Raw genomic sequence first — 22,539 nt, forward strand, 5'->3', positions numbered from 1 at the left:
TCCCCGCTTCCAGAAAGCTAATACACACGCCGGCAGCCATGACAGCATTGAATGGCTGTGATTGGCTGAAGGCGCACGTGTTAGCAATCACACCCATTCAATGATGTCATTGAATAGTGTGATTGGCTGAAGCCACGTGTGCTTTAGCCAATCACAGCCATTCAATGCTGTCATGGCTGCCGGCGTGTGTATTAGCTTTCTGGAAGCGGGGATTTCAAGCCCCGCATTCAGAAAGCTATGCTGCGCCGGGGACGAGGAGCGAGCGACAGCCTGCCGGAGCGAGCGACATCCTGCCGGAGCGCGACAGAACGCCGTGGGAGGTGAGTAATGAATTTTTTTTTTTTTCTCCACTGTATACCGGCGTATAAGGTGACAGTTGGGGGGTCGTCTTATACGCCCCGTCGCCTTATACGCCGGTATATACGGTACTTTTTGCTGACTGGATGATTTTTAATATGATTGGCAAAATTCTGAACACCATCACATCTCCAAATATAAGACGGTGTTCACACTTATGCAACCACATTATTTTACTTTTCTTATTTTTATCTTTCCACTCTAGAAGATTAAATCTTGTTTTTTAATGGAATTGTACACATAATGGGTAACATTGAAGGTGAATATAAATCTGATATGATTTACCTTTGTCAGATTTAGTAACATGACAAAAACATATTTTAACAGGGATATGTAGACTTTTTTATATCAACTGTAGGGACAAAAAAAACACAAAACCCAAAAACTTAAATCAACTTCTAAATAAAATGAAAATTTACAAAAATGTGTACATATATTCAATATTAAAGGGAAAGAGGAGTTACCTCTCTATAGCCTGGTGCAAAGTCCAAGGTGATAGTCCTTCTCTATAAAATAGTTGATTTTGCTAAAATAGCACAATTGGTAAAAATTTTTTAAAATCATACTCTTATATTAAAAGCACACATTAAAAAATATTGATAGTACTGGTAGAATCAGATAATATCCGCCCAAAAGCACTGTAGCCAACCTTTAAGGATAATAGATAAAATACAGGCCCCATAAAATCCATTATTAGATAGCAACCTATGCAGTATGAAAAATTGAGAAACACATAAATAACCAATGTACTGAATGATGATCATTATCTTGCTCAACTTCTTGTAGAAGAAGCGCTATTATGTATACACTCACGTATATTGTACATTGAACTTGCCATTCATCTCCATCGCTGCTTTTATCAATTAAGAGTATTTTTTAGATCTGTGTGGGATTTTTTAAAGAATGAGATAGCTTTTAAGTCTGGATTATTACGTAGTTTGGTTCTTCCTTTTATTTTAATCTGTTTCTGGTAGACAACATTTACAATGCTGCCTACATTTTAACGTTTAGTATATTAGTTATTTATGTTTTCTCAAGCATTTATACTGCATAGATTGCTGTTAGGGCTACCACTTCTTTTAGACTGATAATTGATTTTATGGGGTCAGTGCTTAACCCCTTCCCAATCCAGGACGTAAGATTACGTTCTGGCAGCAGGGTACTTCCCGCAACAGAGCGTAAACTTACGTCCTGGGGATAGCGCGAGATCACTATGATCTCGCGCTATCCCCGCAGTGGATTTTTAAAAATAATTTGTTGATTTACAGGTTTCGTTTCCGGTTTCTATCCCCATTTTCTTCTAATACTTTATTTTCTGTTTGTACTTATTTCAGGTGAAATTGCACCCTGGTATTTGTATCTGTAAAAAATGCCATCTTTCCTCTTCCCCTTGGTTTTACTTACCATTTATTGTTCATTTTATGCAAGCATGAAAATCATCGTTTTAAGCTCCATAAAATCCTAAGCGATAAATTTTTAGTGTAAGCAGCAGCCATTCAGTACTGAACAGCCGCTGTGTTAAGTGAATGGGGAGGAGCTGGGAAGCGTGAGGAGAGAAATCTCCTCCAGCTGTCCTGGCCCCCCCCCCCCCCCCCCCCCCCCCCCGCTGGCCGCTCTGTCAGAGACCCAGCGGTACTCGATCCTGTGTAACAGCACGGAAGCGAGTATGTGCGCGGACGAGTGTCGGGCATCGCTTGCCCGACATTCCTCCAGTGCAAATGGGCCTTAAGGGACCTACTGAGTTTTATAATGATACATGGCTACGGCATGTAGCTTTTTGGTTACCCATTTGGTGCTTGTATGGGAAGCTAAACTACACTAGATATTATTTTCTGGATACTAAAATGTCAGGTCTCTATTTTATAGCACACAACATTCCTGCAGTATTTATGCAGTAAATACCCCCTCAAAATAACAATTCTGGTGTCTCTTATCTCAGAACTCTGCATTGTGTCATTTTTATTATTCATCCTGTTAACAACGAGGGAAAACCTCCAGTGTTCAAGTAAAAAAAAAAAGGCTTTATTTCAACTTGATAAAAAACCAGTGCAAGAAAAACGACATTGTGTCTGCTTATGTGTTCAGGCTACGCAGAGCCACTAGGATGGTTTCACATCTGTGTTGGGGATTCCGCTTTCCTGCTTCGTTCGGGAAGCAAGAAAATGTAATCTCCGTGGCCGAACGCTTCTGTCTGTGGACGGAACCGAACAGCGCCTGATGGATCACATTGGCAAATAATGGGGTTCACCCCCTTTTTTTGCCAGATATTCAGCTTTTGGATAGAAGAAAAAGCAATGCATGCAGCGCTTTTTTTTCTGGGTATTTTTCATCCAGATCTGTAACAGAACCCCGGCTGGAGATGTGAAACTGGCCTTAGTCTTAGATACAAATACACACTCCCACACAGTTTTAGCATGACAAAATTAAAAGAAGAAACATATCTTGAAAAATAAATGTACAAAATATTAATAATGTAAGGTTACATCTGTTCTGTGGTTAAGACTCTACTGTTCACAAGCTTGGAAAGCAAACATAATTCTAATTGCCAAAGGCAAAAAATACCCATAGGTAATTTCCCCTAAAATATAATCTAAATATTTTTATTATTTAAAAAAGACAAAGACAGCATAAAGGGGCAAATGGTAGTAGCAATGAGATGTGACCAGCAGTCATCAATTTAGTATCGTGTGTAATTGTGCATATACACACTAAAACATAGGCTAGGATGGCCAACTCCCAAAAGCCTATGTGGGAATTAATAAGTCAGCACCACCAAAACCCTATTGAAATCTACGTCCTCAGGTGAACAACAACCAGGGCTCTAGTGAGCCAAGTGCTGAACTGATAACTCTTAATTAGAAGAGAAGCAGAACATTTGAATAGTCAATCCAGACCAGAGACAAGACAGCAACAAATAATGATGTGAGAAAATCTTGACAGACAGCGAATGGTGTTATAGTTTGACCAATCCCATAGCGATTGCTCCACCAATTATACTGACACTTAGATTGTAATGCCTAATCCACATCAACTGAGCATACTCCAACAAACAATGATAGCAAATACCACTGTCTCAGATATCACTATCTTTATTAAGTTATATTTTATGGGCTAGATAAGCCATAGAGAAGAATAATATAAAATATAGGTTAATACATCCGCTCTAGAGTACAGCAAGCTACAGCTAAAAAAGATGTTGTAAACCTCATATAGATTTCCATATATAGGAAATACATATCAGCCAGAAGGACTATGTAAGGGGAGACAATGGAAAATTTTTATTAAGACCACTAGGACTCATGGATTTCAACCTAAATATCCATCTAGATTCATCACATCTCAATCTTTGATCCAAAGTACCACCACAAGGTCCCAATCCAATCTGACTGAGGCTTGTAAATCTCAAGCAATAAAGGTCACCACCATGGATTCTATGATGTATCTTTTTAGTACGGATAGTGCTAAGATGTCCTGACATTCTCTTCCTCATTTCTTGGATAGTTTTTCCAATGTAAATTTTCGGGCAGCTGCAGTAGGCAATATGAACCAATGCGACGACTGTGATTGGTTCATCGAGGGCTGCATTGACTGGTTGAACAACGGTCCAGTAACCAATCACAGCCATCACTTCCTGGAAGTGATGATGTAGGAGTGGCCAAGGACTGTGGGACTCCGAAGCTCCGTAGAGCAGAGGGAGGGACCTGGACCAAGCCTGCTAGGTAAGGTATTATTTTTATTTTTTTGTGTAACTAGGGCTTATTTTTGCGGTAGGGCTTATATTTCAAGCCTCCCGAAAATCCCGGAAAATTAGGTTGGGGCTTATTTTCAGGATAGGTCTTTTTTTCGGGTAAACACGGTATATCTAATCACGTGTCTTTTACAAATGTTGCAGTTGAAATTGTCTCTGCACTTTCTTCTCATTTTTCTGTAGTGCATGGTGGAGACTGTTCCGTGTTTCTAGCATGTGGAGCTCAGAGGATTAACTGCCCTGTAAGATTATCATCTAAAGTTACATAGCAGACTAATTAGATGTTTGTTCTACAAACCTAGGTATGGCAGGGTCTTTAACATCAGAATAGATGTAATCTAACATTAGTAATATTTGTTCCAAATATTTTTCAGTGTATAGGTTTTCTCTTAATATTGTCATGTGATCTTTTTCCTGTTTGCTAATTGGGTTAACCCTTTTAAACTGTATGGGCATGTATATTTGTATCTATGACTAAGGGCTCCATGTAGCCTGAAAATGTAAGAAGGCACATTGTCAGGTTTTTTTTTTAGTATTGGTTTCTATCAGGTTGAAATAAATGTTTTACTTGGACGACAGACATTTTCCTTGTTTTCTACACCCTTTGCTCCAAACAAGTCATGTGTCCAACGCATAGTACTGAACCCATTTTTCAGTTTGTTCATACCTTTCCAGAGATAAGAGGGGAATAGAACAATGACCTCTAAAAAGAGTTGCTCCATGCATTGTTACTTCATGAAAAATAGAAGCATTTACTAAAAATAGACATCTGGAGAGCTGACTGGTCCTCTTTAGGATATATAGCTGAATATATTTTATTTGTACATTTCTTTTACATTGACATTCACAATTTACTTATATATATATATACCGTATACTTTGTTTTCTTCTTTTCCACTATTGTAGGTCATAATACTAGTTGAAAATCCTGCACGGACCCGGTTGGCTGATAAGGAGAAGACTAAATAAAAATGAAAAATGTTGTTTGATTATCTATTGCAGTGCAGTCAGTTACTTGTAGGTGAATGAATATGTATATATAAATATACATGTGTGTATATACAATGGCACAATTTTTTAAAACATATTTTACTATTTGATGACGGTAGTCAAATCTCAGAGACTAGTAACCATACAGCTTTAAAATTAGTTGTTTTTTAATGATTTATTTTCCTTCTGAAGAATAACCCATTCTGTAACTAAAGATTGTTTAACAGCACAAGCAAGTATTTGAGTCCATGCATACTTACAAGTGTTCTTTTTAATAACTTGCAATAAAACTGCCCTAAAAAGCCATTGTACGTAATGTATATTACTCTATGTACATTGGTTGGTTGAACAGTGAAGTCTAGCCAAACTCTATCTATTAACCAACATTCAGCTGGGTTTTAGGCTTTCAAAAGACTAATACATTTAAAACATTTTTCCTTTTCTGATTTATTTTAAACTAAATTAAAAATAGCCAGCAACATAGCAACTGACATGATGCTAATAGTTTTTAAAATCATTCTTTTTTTAATTCTAGGTAGTATAATCTTTTAAAAATGGATCAGTGTAGGCTACAATAAGCAATTATTATGATTTTTAAACAGTCTTAACTGGCATTTGATATAATTATTAAAATAAATCCGTAGAAGTATAGTATTTTTGCATATTCAGGATCTACATTTAAAAATATTTTTTGACTGCAGATATTACTTGTTTGCAAATCTTTTCTAGCCTGAATCTAAAAACGACATTGATAAGTCTCTGCTCTTCATGAAGCTATTATTTTCATTTGTAGGATTCTGAAAAGACATAGTATTAGCTATACATTAGAATAACAGTCATCGATGCACATGACATGTACTGTCGAACATGTGTAGAGATGAATATGCAGTATAAATGGATATTTTGAAAAATAAATATTCTAAAACTACTAAAAGAAAAAAAGAATGCAATGTTTTCAAAATGTTGATTATGGGAAAACTGCTTTAAAAAGTTTATTTTTAACAACTGGTACCGTATTTTCCGGACTATAAGGCGCACATAAAATGCTGAGAATTTCTCAGAAATAGAAAGTGCGCCTTATAATCCGGTGCGCCTTATATATGAACCCGACAGTCCAGGTGCTCCCCGACTTGCGAACAGGTTCCATTCCGGGAGCCCGTTCGCAAGTCAAACAAGTAGTAGTATGGAGCGGGATCGCGGGTGGATCCTGCTCCATACAACGTCGGGTGCCGGCTGTTCTTACAGCGGGCACCCGGCGGCAGCAGTTCCGACGAGCCGCGCCGCTTGTCAGAACTGTTAACACTTTAAATACCACTCTGACAGCGGTATTTAAAGTGTTAACAGTCCTAACGAGCGGCGCGGCTCATCAGAACTGCTGCCGCCGGGTGCCCGCTGTAAGCACAGCCGGCAACCGATGTTCAGGGGGCCCGTACAGCGTCCCACGATGAGATCGCGGGACGCTGTGTGGTTGCTAGGCAGCCGGGGACCTCCTGAAAGGCCCCAGGGCTGTCTATGCAGAGTGCCCATCTAGCGCACGACTTGCTAGGCGCTCTGCATAGACAGCCCTAGGGCCTTTCAGAAGGCCCCTGGCTGCCTAGCAACCGCGATCTGACCGGACAGGCTTCTATCAGGCTTGATAGAAGCCTCTCCGGCCCCTGCACAGCACTAATGTGCTGCGCCTTATAATCCAGTGCGCCTTATATATGAAGCAAGATTGCTTATAATGCGCTCATAGAAGGTGCGCCTTATAATCCGGTGCGCCTTATAGTCCGGAAAATACGGTATGTTTTTCTGCCAGAACCAAAAGCCATTGAATCTTATTTTTTTTACCACATGGGTCATCAGTCTACAAATTAATTGTGTCATGCTTCCAAACTTTCGAAACTGTGATACCTGGACAGTACAAATAATATATTTACAACCCCGATTCCAAAAAAGTGGCAGTGCTATGTGAAAAGTAAGTGTTAAGAAAGTATGAATGCAATAATTTGGAAATCTCATATAACCATATTTTATTCACAATAGAACAGAGAACACATTAGAAGTTAAAAGTGGGACATTTTCAATTTCATTCAAAAAAGCTCATTTAGAAATTGATGGCAGCCGCACATCTCAAAAATGTTGGGACATTCATTGTGTAGCATGACATCTTCTTTTTACTACAGTCTGTAAAAGTCTGGGAAGTGATAAAACCACTTGCTGGAGTTTTGGGAGAGGAATGTTGTCCCATTCTTGTCTGATGTAGAATGCTAGCTGCTCAACTGTCCTGGGTCATCTTTGCTTGATTTTTCGTTTCATTGCGCACCATATGTTTTTATTGGTGAAAGGTCTGGACTGCAGGCAGGACAGTTAAGCAACCGAACTCTTCTGCGAAATCATGCTGTCGTTATGGATACCACATGTGGTTTAGCATTGTCTTGCTGAAATATGCATGGCCTTCCCTGAAAATCTTTTTCAATTTTACATTGAAGAACATTTTTCTAAAATGGTTCACAATTTTTAGGTGCAGTTTTTCACAGATTTGTGATTTGATTATCTTTGCTTCTGAGAGACTCTGCCTCCCTAACACCCTCTTTTTATAAACAGTCATGTGATAGTAGTAGAAAATTTACCTTTCAGTTGTTTTTCGTTACTACTGCTACCTTTTTTTCCAGCCTTTTGTAAAGCCAGTCCCAACGTTTTTAAGATGTGTTGCTTCCATCAATTTCTCAATGAGTTATTTTTTTTTAAATGAAATAGAAAAATGTCTCACTTTCAACTTCTGATATTTTTATATTCTGTTGTGAATAAAATATTGTTATATGAAGTCTTCCAGATCATTGATTTTTCCTTAAGTTATTTAAATTTTACACTAAGTCCCAAATTTTTTAGAATTTGGGTCGTAAATATACAATTTGTAGTGTCTAGGTATCGCGATTTAAAATGTTCGGAAGCATTCCACGATTAATTCGTAGTCTGTGATGCCCCATGTGCTAAATTATATTCAATGGTTGTTAGTCATGGCCAAGTAAAGCATTATTATTGTTAAAAAAAAATTATAACTTTTTAAAGGGGGTTTCCTGTAATCAACATTAATATCTATGCAGTAAGAACACACTGCTATATCTGTAACTCCCATACTTGTATGAAGCAGCAATGTACCAGACCCAAACAAACTCCTTTTCATTGTGGTCATCCTGGTGGATACAAATAGTGATCAGCTGAGTCCCATTCAACTAACATCGACTATTTTGTGGATAATCGATAAATGTTGATTATGGGAAAACCCCTTTCAGAAGCTGTACGTCTATGGTATATTAGATATAGGACAACCAGGAATGTGCCCAACCTGCATATTTTTGGTCTTTTTTTCCTTTAGTTTGTTTTTATTTAACTGCACATTTCTATATTTATGCTTGCTCAGTGGGCAGAATCTTCCTTCTGTATTCTAAGAGCTATATAATGTGCTCTTAGCTCATCAAATGTCTCCTACATGCTGCCTCTCCTTTCCTCTAGCAATATGTTCGCTAGCAGACAAACTAAGGGAGAGAGACTGCATTTTCCCTGTACTTACAGAGTCTACAAGCAGGGAAAGGGGGACTACAGTCTGCTCAAAGGTGAGGAAAATGCCACTTATATCACATTGTTTCATGTATTCATATGTAAATACTTATTTAAGTAAACAGTTTATAATGATAGTTACACTTTAAAATACTAAATGTTCTCTGAGAGAAGTTATAAAGACTTCTCTAGAAGTGATGTCTTTGCTTTACAAGTTGTAAGACTTCTATAGGGATCATACAGTATTATACTACAGTTTGAAAGGACTACTAAATCATTAATATAGGTTGGACCAATTATGAAATGTACCCTGACACGTCATACAAATGAATGAACTTGATATCTGATTGTAGTTTAGTTTACAGTTTTTGTTTTTTTTTACGGTTATGTATGTTTTATTCTGTTAGCAGTCTTAAACGGAATCTGTCACTAGTTTCATGCTGCCCGAACCACAGCATTATGAACCCAGGACATATATGCATGGTGTCCCCATGTATGTTTTGTTCTGAAACACTGTGGCTTTTAAATCCTACTTTGAAGTTTGACTTGGGAGCATGTTGGGAGAGAGCTGTCACTCTACACAATGCAGGCAGGGAAAGGCCAGCACAGCCCACATCCATGAGTCTAACATGAGTGACACCTCTGGGTTAATACGGTCCAGGACAGCTTTGTTGTTGCTGTCCAGGGGATTTGTAGAAGTTTTCTCCAACACAGGAGAAAGTCTCATATGGGACATTAAGAATCCCTGTCTTGGGTTTATGCTGCCTGTGGCTCGGACAGTATGAACCTGGTAACAGATTCCCTTTAAATTTAATATTGCTCAGCCTATTCAATAATTAAGCCATCCACACAGATATGTAGTCAACTATTTTACAGTACTTGTTACTCCTTTATATAAGACAGTATTTTTATTTTAGAGGGTGCTTAGCAAAGATTATATGCAAATTGGTCGAGATCAAGTTTCTGTAAAAATATAGATATTTTGATTAAATATGCATTTCTGTATTTGCTGTTATAAACCTGTATGTATGTTATATGCAGTTATTCATATTTTCTTTAGTTTACTATTGCTCTGTCCAGTTATAAATCCTTCAATTTTCAATGGGTTATTAAGGGCCTTCAATACTTGAAAATACACCTCTCAAACTCTTCTGAGACTATATACTAAGCTAACTATTATCCCCTGTTTAACATGGAGACCTGAATCCTTGGGCTTCCTATAAGCTCTCCTGGCTAGGCAGAATCCACTCCATCAAAATGTCATGGCTCCCAAAAATTCTGTATTTCTTTCTCGCCCTATCTATCCCAGTCTCAGCAGTAGATCTGAAATGCCTACAATCCAAATTGTTGACCTTCATTTGGTCTGCAAAGTCCAGACGCATCCAACAATCCACCCTATACTCACCTCATAGCGCATTAGGTCCTGGGAGTTCCTAACATCATAAAGTACTAACACGCAGCCCAATTAAGCTCTATATTCTCCCGCCAGGATAAGCCCCAATGAGTATCGATTGAGGCACAGGCAGTTACCCCCCCAATCACTCGAAGGAGGATTTTGGCGTAGAGTGGAATATAAAAGAGCAATTATAAGCTCTATCCTGTCTTCCTCCCTGGCATTATGGGACAGAGCATCCAAAAGATGCAACCTGATATCTAGACAACTCGCTATATGGAGTATATTTGGCAATCCAGCTTTTCCCCATGGCTTGAATAAAACTGACTTTGGATGGTGGATAGCTAGAAAACTTACCAGAATAGTTGACATTGTCGACAGACTAGGCTTCAGACAGTTAGAATATTTCTGGGCTGTCCACTCAATTCCAAACTCAGAGATTTTTCACCTTCAACAAATTAAGCACTTCATATTAACTCTCTCCGAAAATAATTGCCAAACTATGCTCTAACTTTACAACACCTACAGATAAAATTCCCTAAATGAAGAGATGGGAAAGGGAGTTGGGCGAAGAATTACCAATGTCAGATTGGTATAAAATCGAGTTACCAACCAGAAATCTCTCCATTAATGTATCTATCACTAAGGCTGGCTACAAACTTCTAATTAGATGGTACATGATTCCTAAGAGAATCTCCAATATGTTCCTGGGTACGTCAGGCCTATGCACATGGGGAGGTGTGCCATCGAGGGCACCTTTTTACACACTTGGAGGAACTGCCCTAGGCTTTGCCATTCTTTGGTTCCGGTATACTCCCTAATAGTCATCATCACAAACCTATTGCTACACAAATCGCCCTAAGAAGCTCTCTTGGGCAGAAGGATCTCTGACACCCCCAGACACATACAGAAATGGATATCTAATTGCTTTCTATCAGTACATATAGCAATTGTTCGCTCTTGGAGGAAGACAAAGGGTTAGCATCGACTTTGTGAAAACTAAACTATCCTGGATCTTGGTTAACGAGAGGTTGACAGCCATCTTTATGGACCACGAAACGTTATACGAAAAAACTTGGACATCTTGGTACCAATAATCTCTCACCAAGCACCTGTGGAATGCTTCTGCTAGATCCCTTACCCATCCAGTCAACCCTAGCCTACCTTCAAGTGCATCCTCCACCCATCCAACAAACCTATGAAGAAATATAACCTTCGACTTGGATTTTAGAAATGCCCTTCCTAGTACACGCTAAATAATAAATACAGCCACAATTCCCCCCACCTCTCTTCCCCTAGAAAGAGGAATTTTAACCATATTAAAAAAAGAAAAATAATGATTATATAACTTTACTGTTATTCTGAATGATTCTGTAACCCCCTTGTTTCAAATATGACCATAATTTTGGAATTTTGAATGATTCTAAATTATCTGAAAAATATAAATTAAAAAACATTTTGTTAACCAGTTATAAAGCCTTATACAAAGCATTTTGGTTTTTTTTTCATTTTAGACTTTTTCGTTTTTAACTATGGTAATAATTGCAAAAAGTGATAAATTAAGTTTCTGTAAGAATATAGATACTTCAATTTAAGTAAACATTACTATATTTACCTTTAACAGCTATAGGCAAATTATTTAATACAGTCATAGTATAATTTTTTCGGGAAGTTTGCTGTATCCTTACTAATGATAATCTAATCCCACTCTTAAAAAGGACTATCAAGGGAAACTGCTGCAGTATAGAGAAGTGCTTTATTCAAACATTGTCTGTCTTTTTAAAATAGAAGTATGTGCATTTCCTTTGAAAACAAATTCCATAAAGTGCTTTAGAGCTCATTTGTGCTATCTATACAAGTTATTAATCAGAAGATGCCATAGTGGTTGGTGTAGGGAATTCATGCTTTGGTCGTAATATTGTGAAACCCATATCTTGAAGTATCACTCAAACAGTTGCAATTTAAACATAATTAAATACTGGGTTACGCAAATCTTGTGTTAATGTACAAAACATACTTTAATAAAATCAAATGTTTATATCATTGGCTTTTTGTTGACTTTTAGTTGATTTAATCTCTTCTATAAACTGTATGTTTACGATTCTTAGGTTTGGTTGGTGACAAGTAATGGCCATATTATTACAAATTAGAAGATATGATGGTGCATGTAACCACATTTCAAGAACAGAGTTTGCAGTAGATAATCCATGGGGATGCACACTCATGACATCTTAAGGGTGTAGTGAAAACACTGACCTAGGAATAAATATTATAAATGCAATGGATATATAAAACCTCCAAGAATTGCAAGTGTTCATTTGTTGTTTTTCTAACATTATCAGACAAAAAAGCATGTTCGGAATTATTATTTTCTATGAAAAATGAGATTCCTCAGTTGTTATATTTTAAGGGCTAACTGAAAAGCTGAAAACAAATGGCAAGCTCTCAAGACTACATAGGTCTCCTTATCAGACATAGTTTGATGCCTGACGAAGAGATCTAAGTAGTCTCAAAAGCTTGTATTTGTCATCTTTTCATTTAGCCATTAAAAGTTTTCAACAACTAAGGAATCTCACTTTCCAATTTTTCTATCAAATAATTTACACAATGCTAATCTTTAATACCACAGCACTTTTGGAATGTAGGGAAGCATACAAAAAATGAGTCATGACATACAGTGTAAGGGTGCATTTACACTGCAAAGATGATCGCTCAAAAGACGGCTTTTGAGCGACCATTTTGCATAAACTACTACTTGGCACTAATGCCTATTAGTACCAAGTAGCAGGATGTGAGCTGCCAAGAGTTGTAATCAGGAAACAGACCTCTCACTCTTTCCTGATTACTTTCGCTTTGATCTGCTGATGGGGGTGACAACAGCTGATACAATGTTATCAGCTGTAATCAGCTCTCCACGGGCAGAGCACAGGGTGTGATCCTGCTTATCAGCTGTTCTGCTCAACAATGGTTTTTAAGCAGAACTGAAAACAGTCGTTCGGCAGAAAACTGAAAGATGGGCACATTTAGATAACGATTATCACTAAAAAGACATCTTTCGAGCGAATTTTGAGCGATAATCATGTCTAAATGGGCCTTTAGACTGTTGAGAATCTTGAACAATAGATGTGAGGGCCCTGCTCGCAAGACATCACAGACTATAAGGAAGTATACACAGGGCGTTATACATATATACATGCATTTGTTTTTTTAGGGCAAGCTTAAAACTGTGGGCTTTGAGAATTAACCTTATTGTCGAGTAACGCATTCCAGAGACCTGGTGTAAAAAATCTTGGAGGCGGGAGTAGATGTCTGGATTAAAAAGGCATTTAGCCTTAATATCCACGAGCGGGATTGATTTGTGGAATCCACGCGGGACAGCCGCGTGGTAGATCCACAAACCAAGCCACTCATTGGGAAGCATTAGCGACCGCAAATTAATTAAAGCATGCGGATTCTTTTTGCTAACCTTTTGGGCTGGAAAACAAATCGCATCATGCTCTATTTTGCTGCGGATCTAGCCCTGACTGCTTTTACTGAAGTCAATGGAAGCTGTCCGATCTGTGGCACGTCTGCAGCTGACACTGCACACGTGCCGCGGACCCGCTGGAAAGCAGATTAAAAAAACACAAATTGTACTGCGCATGTCAGACGGCGAGCCACGAGGACCATGCTCAGTACAGCCAACGCAGAAGTGAAGAGATCTGCATGGACGCTGCCAGTAGGAAAATTCAGGTACGCAGGGCTCACTGGCCATGGGCAGGGCTGGATTCTGTGCAGGATTCCCTGTTCAGAAGACGACCCGCCCGTGGAAATGAGGCCCTACCACATAAGGGGGGGTAGACCGAGGGAGGAGATATAGGGCAGTGCAGCACTGTGGAGGGCCTTATGGATGGGAGAGATGACTTTAAATTGTATTCTCGCGCAGCGGGAGGCATTAGTGTAGCAGATTTCCAAGAAGATAAGCCGGCATGCTGCATTCAAGATGGATTGGAGAGGGGCTAGTTTAAAGAGGGATGGCCTGATCAGTAGCAAGTGGTAGTAATCAAGCTGCGAGTTGATAAGGGCTACTATAAGAAATTTTGATTTCTCCACAGTAAGGAAAGGGCAGATTCAGGACATGTTTTTGAGGTGCAAGTGACATGATCGAGCAAATGACTGAAAACAGAGAGTGAAGGTAAGGTTGGAGTCACACAGCATGCTGCAGAGGAATTATGGTGGTACCACAGACTGAGATAGACGTATCGGGTTTAAGCCGGTCAGTAGATGGTCGAAACGCACTAAGTTCAGTTTTTGAAAGATTAGGTTTTAGATAGAGATGATATAGTGTTAGAGATAGCAGACAATCACTGGTGTTTTGTAGTATCAAGGATGTGATGTCATGGGAAGAAGTATATAATTGGGTGTCATCCGCGTCAGGCTTCCAAGATGAGAAGTGGTAGGGGTGGAGCTTCTTTACTTTCAGGGTTAATAGTACCTCACTCCATTTCTTGTAAGGAATATCTGTCCAGTAACGCCAACCATATACATGGAGCATAGTGTGTAGACTGAGTAGAAAAAAAAAATTGTGGACTTAATTGGCGCACGCTCAAAAAAAATTTGGGCTGAGTATTATACCCAGTTTTTCTGTATTAATATGACTGTGAAGAGTACTGAATATAGTCATACAAGTAAGAAAAGAGCTAAACAAAAATTACATATATCTTTAGATTAATGTAAAAGAAAATAAATGATTATAAAAAGACTTCGCATAACTATTCCCTAAGTGGAGGGAATACTCAAAGGAACTATATGCGTGCAACCACATACCTGGACCATTGCATGATGTGGAGCCTGTTGACTTGGAGCCCTCCATTATGGAATCAGGAGTGGTTATGGCAATGAAGGTAAGGTAAAATCCCCTGTCTGACTCCTAGGGTGACGTTACATCGTGACGTTTTCTTGGCAGACTGTTTTTGTGTGGTGGTTTTCCATTGCCTTCCCCATGGCAATGAAACAACTAGCCAAAAATAAAGCACCGTGCATAGATAACATACCATCAGAGTTATTGCTGCCAGTACGAGTGAAAACTATCACAGCACTGTGCTGGGCGGTATGGGCATCCACGAAATGGCCACATGACTGGAAAAGATCTGTCTTCATCCCTTTACCAAAGGAAGCTAACTCCCAGATTTGCTGCAACTACTGAACAATAGCCCTCCTTCGCAAGTAAGCAAGATACTTCTTAAAATTATACAGGAAAGACTGAGATCAGTAGTTGAAGCCCCTGATGCGCAGGCAGGATTCCTGCGAGGACGCACCACCGGTGACAATATTGCAAACCTCCGATGGACCATAGAAAAAGCTCGAGAAAGCTAAAAGAATATCTACATGTGCTTATCGACTACATCAAGGCCTTTTACTGTGTCGACCATGGCAAGTTATGGCTGGTCCTTCAAGAGCTGGGCATATCGGCACATCTAGTCAAGCTATTAAAATCATTTTATACCAATCAAAAAGCCACTGTGAGAACACAGTATGGGGACACAGATTGGTTTGGGATCCGCAAAGGCGCCTGACAGGGCTGTATCCTCCGATCATTCTTGTTAAAATCTTTATGCGGAAGTGATCATGAGGAAAATGGGCCTAGACGAAATGGAAATCGGGGCGAAAATAAGTGGAAGAAACATTAACATTCTCCATTATGCAGATGACACAACTTTGCTTGCAGAAACAGAAGCAGGTCTGATGGAAGATTAAAACTGAAAGTGAAAAGATGGGCCTCTACCTGAATTTAAAGAAGACTAAAATTATGACAGCTGCAAAAAAAATGGCCAAATTCGACAATGAGGTCATAGAATGTGTGCGAAACTTCATCTGCCTTTGCTCAAAAAGTGACCAGGCTGGAGAATCTTTGCCACCGGTAAATCGTAAGATGGCATTGGAGTGAAGTGCAATGCTAAACATGGACAAAATCTGGAAAAGTAGTGATATCGGTATAGCAACTAAACGCATGATAGTTGTGAAAGCTGGACTATGAAAAAAGGTGATAGAAGGAGGATTTATGTGTTTTAACTGTGGTGCTGGCAAAAGCTGCTGCATATGCCCTGGATGGCGAGAGTAACAGAGAAGTCCTGAATGATATAAGATTTGATATATCACTGGAGAGCAAAAAGATCAGACTCACGTATTTTAGCCATTTAATGCGAGCAGAGTCGCTAGAAAAATCTATAATACTTTGACAGATCTATGGCAAAAGAAGATCTGGCAACCAAAGGACACAATTGCTTGATGATGTCAAAGCTGATGGATATCACGCAACTGAAAGAAGCAGTGCAAAACTGAAAAACGTGGGAGCTTGCCTCTAGGGGGATCGCTGACGTTCGTGAACGGCTAACAACAATAGGGCACATTATAAATAACCTGGTATAAAAACAAATATTAAAAAATACGGAAGCAGTATGATGTAGATAGGGTGAATTGCAAAAATCTAATAGCAAAAAATGTGTAATAATTATTTATCCAATTAATATAATTGATATAAAACAGGTATGCCTAAATTTTCAAAAAATATAAAACTTAGTGATTAAAATAAATAACATAAATATATTGTATTCCATGAATAAATATATAAACAATTATTAATAAACATTATAGGAAAATATAAAAACCACCCAAAAAATTAATAGCAATAACTGACAAAACTAATTGTTCCATAATAAAAAACGATTTCTCATCGGTGGGACAACATAAAATAAGGGGATACAATTGCAAATTGGATGTAATATTTGCAATTGTATTCCTTTATTATCTCAAATAATTTTATTGAGGTTTAAGCAGATCATGACAAGCTATTCAGCCTGAAAATTCCCTATGCAGGAGGTGTATTGTTATAAATTAGAATCTAAACAAAATGTACAACATGCTCGCAAGGTATCAGGGAAAAGTAGGTGTAATGAGCATTTCTGTTGCTTTTCTTTTTTTTTTTTTGTTAAGAAAACTATAAGAGAAAATTAGGATCACAGAGTTAGATCTTAACAGGCTCTGTTCCCAACGTTCGTTTTCCACTTATTTCTATCACATAGTATAATCTGGGTAATCAAGGTATCTCAAAGAAAGCAGACCACGGATGCCAGGTTTTAGGAAATTAGCCTATTTTATTTTCTCTTATGACCAACAATTTTTTATAAAACATCATTCTTGAGATTCTAGCAATAATTGGATTGATTAGGAAACTGGATGAGAGCTATTGGGAGGCAATATAGATTCTAGCAGCCATATAAATAAAATGGGAGAGTTTATGTTAATTATTGAATCAGCCAGGAGACAAGATTTGGGGAGTATTTGTGGATTATTGAGGGCACTAAATAAGACCTATGTAATATATTAAGTCACAGCGGCCATATACTTACTGATAAACTGATGCAAGAGGGCAGGCATATATACCATGTAACCACCAACATGCAGATGGCCAGAATGCTACATGGAGGAGCAGCTTACACATGTACAGGACACTGATGAGTCAGCCACTCATAAGCCCTCCTTATACTGAGGGGAGTGGCTGATTGGTGTTAATTCCTGCACAGAAAAGTAGATACAGGGTGTCAGGCCACATGGTATCTTTTTGGGAACTCAAAGGCTTAATTAGAGATAACAGATAGTAGAGGGGGCAGAGTTGACATCAATGAGAATTTAAATCTGCTTGTCCAAATTAGAAAAAGACGATAAGTTAAAGGCAAAAGCTTTTGAATGGCTGTGGGCTTTATATTTTTATCCTAGAAGAGTACCTTGAGATCAGTTGGAGCTATAAGAGAAGCTTCTAGTTCTACCCATAAAGGAGCCTGAGGGCCTGTAAACATGGGGGGAATTTGTTACATTTGGGATGCTAAAAAAATATTTTTACAGATTAGGGATTGATAGATCTCTTACCCGTCTATGGTAGCCCTTATTTTTTCTTTTGTTTGATTCAAAGTCTGTTGTATATCTTTCAAGTCAGTAGTGGAGACATTGATGGGGAGGCATCTGAATAGATTCAGGAAGCGTGGTAGAACTGTAATTTTGACTGAATTTACACGTCCTATCGAGAGGGTGGGTTGGTCCTATTTCTTCATATCAGATTTAAGAGAACTAAATAATGGAGGGTAGTTCCATTTATATAATGAATCTAAGGAAGGTCTCGGCTTAATACCTAAATAGGTGATGTAACTTGGGGGAGCTTGAAACCCGAAATTAAGCTCTCTAAGTTTCTGCATATGTAAGGGAATATTATGGAAGGGGTGCCTGTTTTAACCATGTTAAGTAATAGCACTGATACATTGACAAAATACTCCAGTACTGCTTTTAGGTTTGAGAGAGGGGGGGGGGCCTGGTAAGAGTAAGAAGGATGTCATCTGACTAATTTTGTATTCTTGTTTTCCTGCTGCAAAGCTTGATAAGTTTGGGTTATTTCTAATATTAGCTAGGGATTTATCATAATCTTTAATAATCTTTATTTGTATAGCGCCAACTTATTTCGCAGCAGATTTCACTGCTAAGGCAAAAAGGGGAATAAGGGGCATCCCTGTCTTGTTCCCCTCTGTATAAGCATTAGGTTTAGAAAAAGGAAGTTTTAACTGTGTTGAGGGGGTAGAGTATAAAAAGCTTAGTACTGTAACATGGGCTCCTTGGATGCTTGCTTTCTCTAGGACCGCAAAGAGATTGTTTTTTCAATATCCAGAGCTAAGATGAGCAACTGGCTTTTTGTGATTGTGAGATGTGGATGAGGTTGGGTACTTTTCTTACATTGTCAGGGGCTTGTCGCAATGGAATGAACTTGACTTGGTTTCTGTGTATCCGAGTAGGACGAAAATGATTTAGGCGGGTAGTTGGTATAATTGTAAGGATTTTTTAGCCTAAATTAAGTAGTGAAATTGGGCAATAATTTTCAGGAGAGGTGTGATCCTAATATCTTTAGTTAATGATCTACTTGGTCGTTATTGATTAGCCATCTCTAGCAGGGCGAGGCGTCTTTCCAAGGCAAGTTGGGCCTGTAATTTTTCCTTTTTTTAAAGGAGGCAATCTGGGAAATTTAACCCCTCATGAAGGCCTTATTGGCCAACCATATCCAGACAGGTTGTACATCAGCATTTGTTCACTGCAAGGTATGTCATCAGTTGTTAGGGTTATAGGGTCCATCTTTGAAAGGGCCTTTTAAAAGGATTTCATTGAGCCCTCCATCTTCTGGGGAAGAATTGGTTAGAATGATTCAGAAAGTGAGACAAAACAATGTTGTGGTCTGACCATGCACATGAAATGTGACTCACTTGTGCAAGGAATGGTAGTAGGTGGGTAGAGACGTGTCCAATTAATGCGTGAGTAAGACTTGTGTGGAACAGAAAAAAGTATACCCCTACATGGACCATGGCCCTCTCTCCAAGCATCTGCCAAAGCAAAGTCCCCCAATATAGAGCTCATTGCTGTTCTTTGTGTTGTACTTAGTTTGTCTGAGCCAAGAAAAGAGTAGTCGAGATCAGAAGAAAGTACAATATTGAAGTCACCCATCCAGTAAATAGAGACCTTGTGTTGCATTTTGAGATCGTTAGCGACAAAGCAGAATAGTTTGTAGGAATAGTTGAAAGGAGCATAGGAATTGGTTGAGTAAGGTGCCTTGAAGAATGATAAATCTACTGTGCGGATGTAAGTTTGTTTTTCAGAGGCAAGTGAATTGTATAAAATAATAGACAGCCTAGTATTTTTTAGGGGCTGCTGAGGAATAAACCCTCAAGTATTAGGAGGGGAGGTATTTAGGAGCACAGTTTGAAAAGTGGGTCTCCTGGAGGCAGATGATGTATGGCTTTTGAAGTATTTGAAATATTAAATGAAGGCCTTTCTTCTTTGAGTGAAGAGTTAAATCATTTAACGTTATGAGATAGTATTATGACCAATATGCTGAATTAACTTAATTTTTATAGGGGTGAAACAAAACTGCTAGAGCTTTCTGCTATAATATTACCATGTGTGGGAACATAGTCAAACTTGAACAAAAAAACAAAAGGTAACATGAGAACACTCATAATCCTCATCGGGAGCTCCTCCAAATAGATATTCAAGGTGCACCCGTTGTCTCAAAGGGATACAGCATCAAATTTTTCTGCCCCAGCATCCTTGTGCATTATAAAATGTATAATGTGGAAACTAGACCACTCAGTTGACTGGAAAAGCTGTTCAAAAGACCAATTCACCTCTCATTTTAATAAAAAAGAGGGAGGAGACAGATGTGCCATGTCCAGTATTTAGAGGTAACATAGTATGTTAGGCTGAAGGGCGACAATATCCATCTAGTTCAGCCTGTTTCCAACCCCTTCCCCATCCTTTGTTGATCCAGAGGAATGCAAAAAGAAAACAATGAGGCAGAACCCAATTAGCCCATTCGGGAGAAAAAATTCCTTCCCGACTCATAATAGCAGTCAGAATAATCCCTGTATTAACATTTTGATAGTACCTACCTGACTCCCAAGACCCGGGTCAACAATCCCACTGGTTCTTTTAATGTCTATATCCTGTAATAGCGCTTTAGAAACACATTTAGTCCCTTCTTAAACTCCTCTATGGATTTTGCCATCATCACGTCCTCAGGCAGAGAGTTTCATAGAGGATGTCCTTTTGTTACCGTTGCAGTCCTGGGTATAAACATCATGGGAGAGATTATTATTTAGTCGCCCCTTAGCCCTCTTTTTTCCAGGGTGAATAATCCCAATTTTGATAGCCTCTCTGGGTATTCCAGTCCTCCCATTCCGTTTATTAATTTAGTTGCCGTTCTTTGAACCCCCTCAAGCACTGCAACATCTTGAGCACCGGTGTCCAGAACTGTACACAGTATTCCATGGGAGGCCTGACAAGTGCCGTATATAGTGGAAGAATAATGTTCTCATCTTTCACCTCTATACCTCTTTTGTTCAATAAATTTTTATTAATTTTCTATCAACATCATATACAATACAGTTGAGAGTATCAATGGCATTATAGGGCTTTGACAAATAGAACTTACTGAATAGAATTATAAGCCCCAATTAGAAATGTTATATTCCGGTCTATAACATATCACACAAATCACACATATAAGTAAAGAATGGGTTAGGAAAAAAAGGGAAGGGAGAAAGGGGGGGAAACCAGGTAGTGACTCCTGGGCAGCCGCCTCCGTATAGTATCTGATCAATTTACTCACAAGTGCCATCTTGTAGCCATCTGGTAAACAAGGGGCATTCCATATATCTGTCCAAAAAGCCCACGTGCGGTAGAAACCTTCATACTCCACCTTATCGTCCGTTAGTCTCAGCCCCTCCATGCGCTTAAGCTCGTCCATCATCCCCACCCACTCACGCCTGGGTATGTCTACACTCTGCTTCCAAAACCTGGGTATTATCTGTCTCGTCGCCATGATAAAGAATTTCAGTAATCCCGTTTTGAGCGGTGAGGCATTGCTGGTGTCAGGACTAATGGCTCTCTGCTCACTTTCTCAAATAATCGCTTCACATCTTGCCATATCTGTACAACCATGGGGCACTCCCACTAAATATGAAGAACCTGCCCAGTGCCTCCTCCCATGCCCCCATCCACCCGAGAAGGTGACCATCCAGACGTTCCTCTCGCAATTGGTTGTAAAGCAGCGAGACCATGTGTCTGAGCGCCTCCGAGGCACAGCGCAGTTTCTCAAGGGGGTTTAGCCTCGTGTTCCATCCTTGTTCGGTCCTTATTTTCCCCAAATAACTGTGTATCTGGACATATTGCATCCATGAGCCCGGGGGCATCTCCTGCACTCCACACAAATCTGTCAAAGGTCGCAAGCATCCTGGTACTATCAATTCACCCACCCTGGCCTCCACACCCTGTGGCGTAAACCCCAGGCTGTGTACATCCAACATTGACGGGAGCTGTGGGTTCCCGACTAATGGAGTTGGAGGCACCGAAACAGAGATCCCGCACCCCCCTCGCCAGGCTCTGAGTTACATGACCCTCACAACTGATGAATCCATCCTCTCCCAGTTAACCTTTCCTGGGACCCAAAAAGCCCCCCGTGTCTTAATGGGGTTGCTCTCCCTTTCTATGGAAACCCATAATTTATTTGATCCATGATGGAACAGATCCAGTATGCAAGTTCCTATCGCCATTTTATGATGCAATCGAAGATCAGGGAGGCCCACTCTGCCCCGCTCTTTCTGCTTGGTTAGACTGTTATAGCTAGGCCTCCTAGATCCCCCCTTTCCATAAAAATTTAAGTATCAGGCTTCACAATCTATAAAAAAGAAATCTCCCGATTGACAGCACGGTGCAGTCTGGAAAATATATAGCAACCTCGGAAGGATATCCATTTTAATTGCACCCATTCCACCGAACCATGACATAGGGACCCCCGCCCAACCTTCCAGTTCCCTTCCCAAGGTCAGCAAAAGCGGTTTGTAGTTTAGATCATATCTAGGCTGGGTCCGCCGGGATCTGGACCCCCAGGTATTTTATTGCGGTGTATTTCCAAAGAAATAGGAAGGCCGCTGCCATGTCT

General features: G+C 39.3%; 1 protein-coding gene across 2 annotated transcripts in view; it reads left to right on the forward strand.

Annotated features, from left to right (window-relative positions):
• CUEDC1 (CUE domain containing 1) overlaps nt 1-6,326 on the forward strand; it is a 150,316-nt gene extending 143,990 nt beyond the window's left edge. For both annotated transcript variants that reach the window (XM_066572378.1, XM_066572372.1), the window contains exon 12: nt 5,012-6,326. In XM_066572378.1, the coding sequence (XP_066428475.1) occupies nt 5,012-5,018 (7 nt within the window). In that variant the 3' untranslated portion in view covers nt 5,019-6,326. The remainder of the gene's footprint in view (nt 1-5,011) is intronic.
• Nucleotides 6,327-22,539: the final 16,213 nt, after the last annotated feature.

The sequence above is a fragment of the Eleutherodactylus coqui genome, chromosome 1 (genome assembly GCF_035609145.1).
Source record: "Eleutherodactylus coqui strain aEleCoq1 chromosome 1, aEleCoq1.hap1, whole genome shotgun sequence".
Taxonomy (NCBI): domain Eukaryota; kingdom Metazoa; phylum Chordata; class Amphibia; order Anura; family Eleutherodactylidae; genus Eleutherodactylus; species Eleutherodactylus coqui.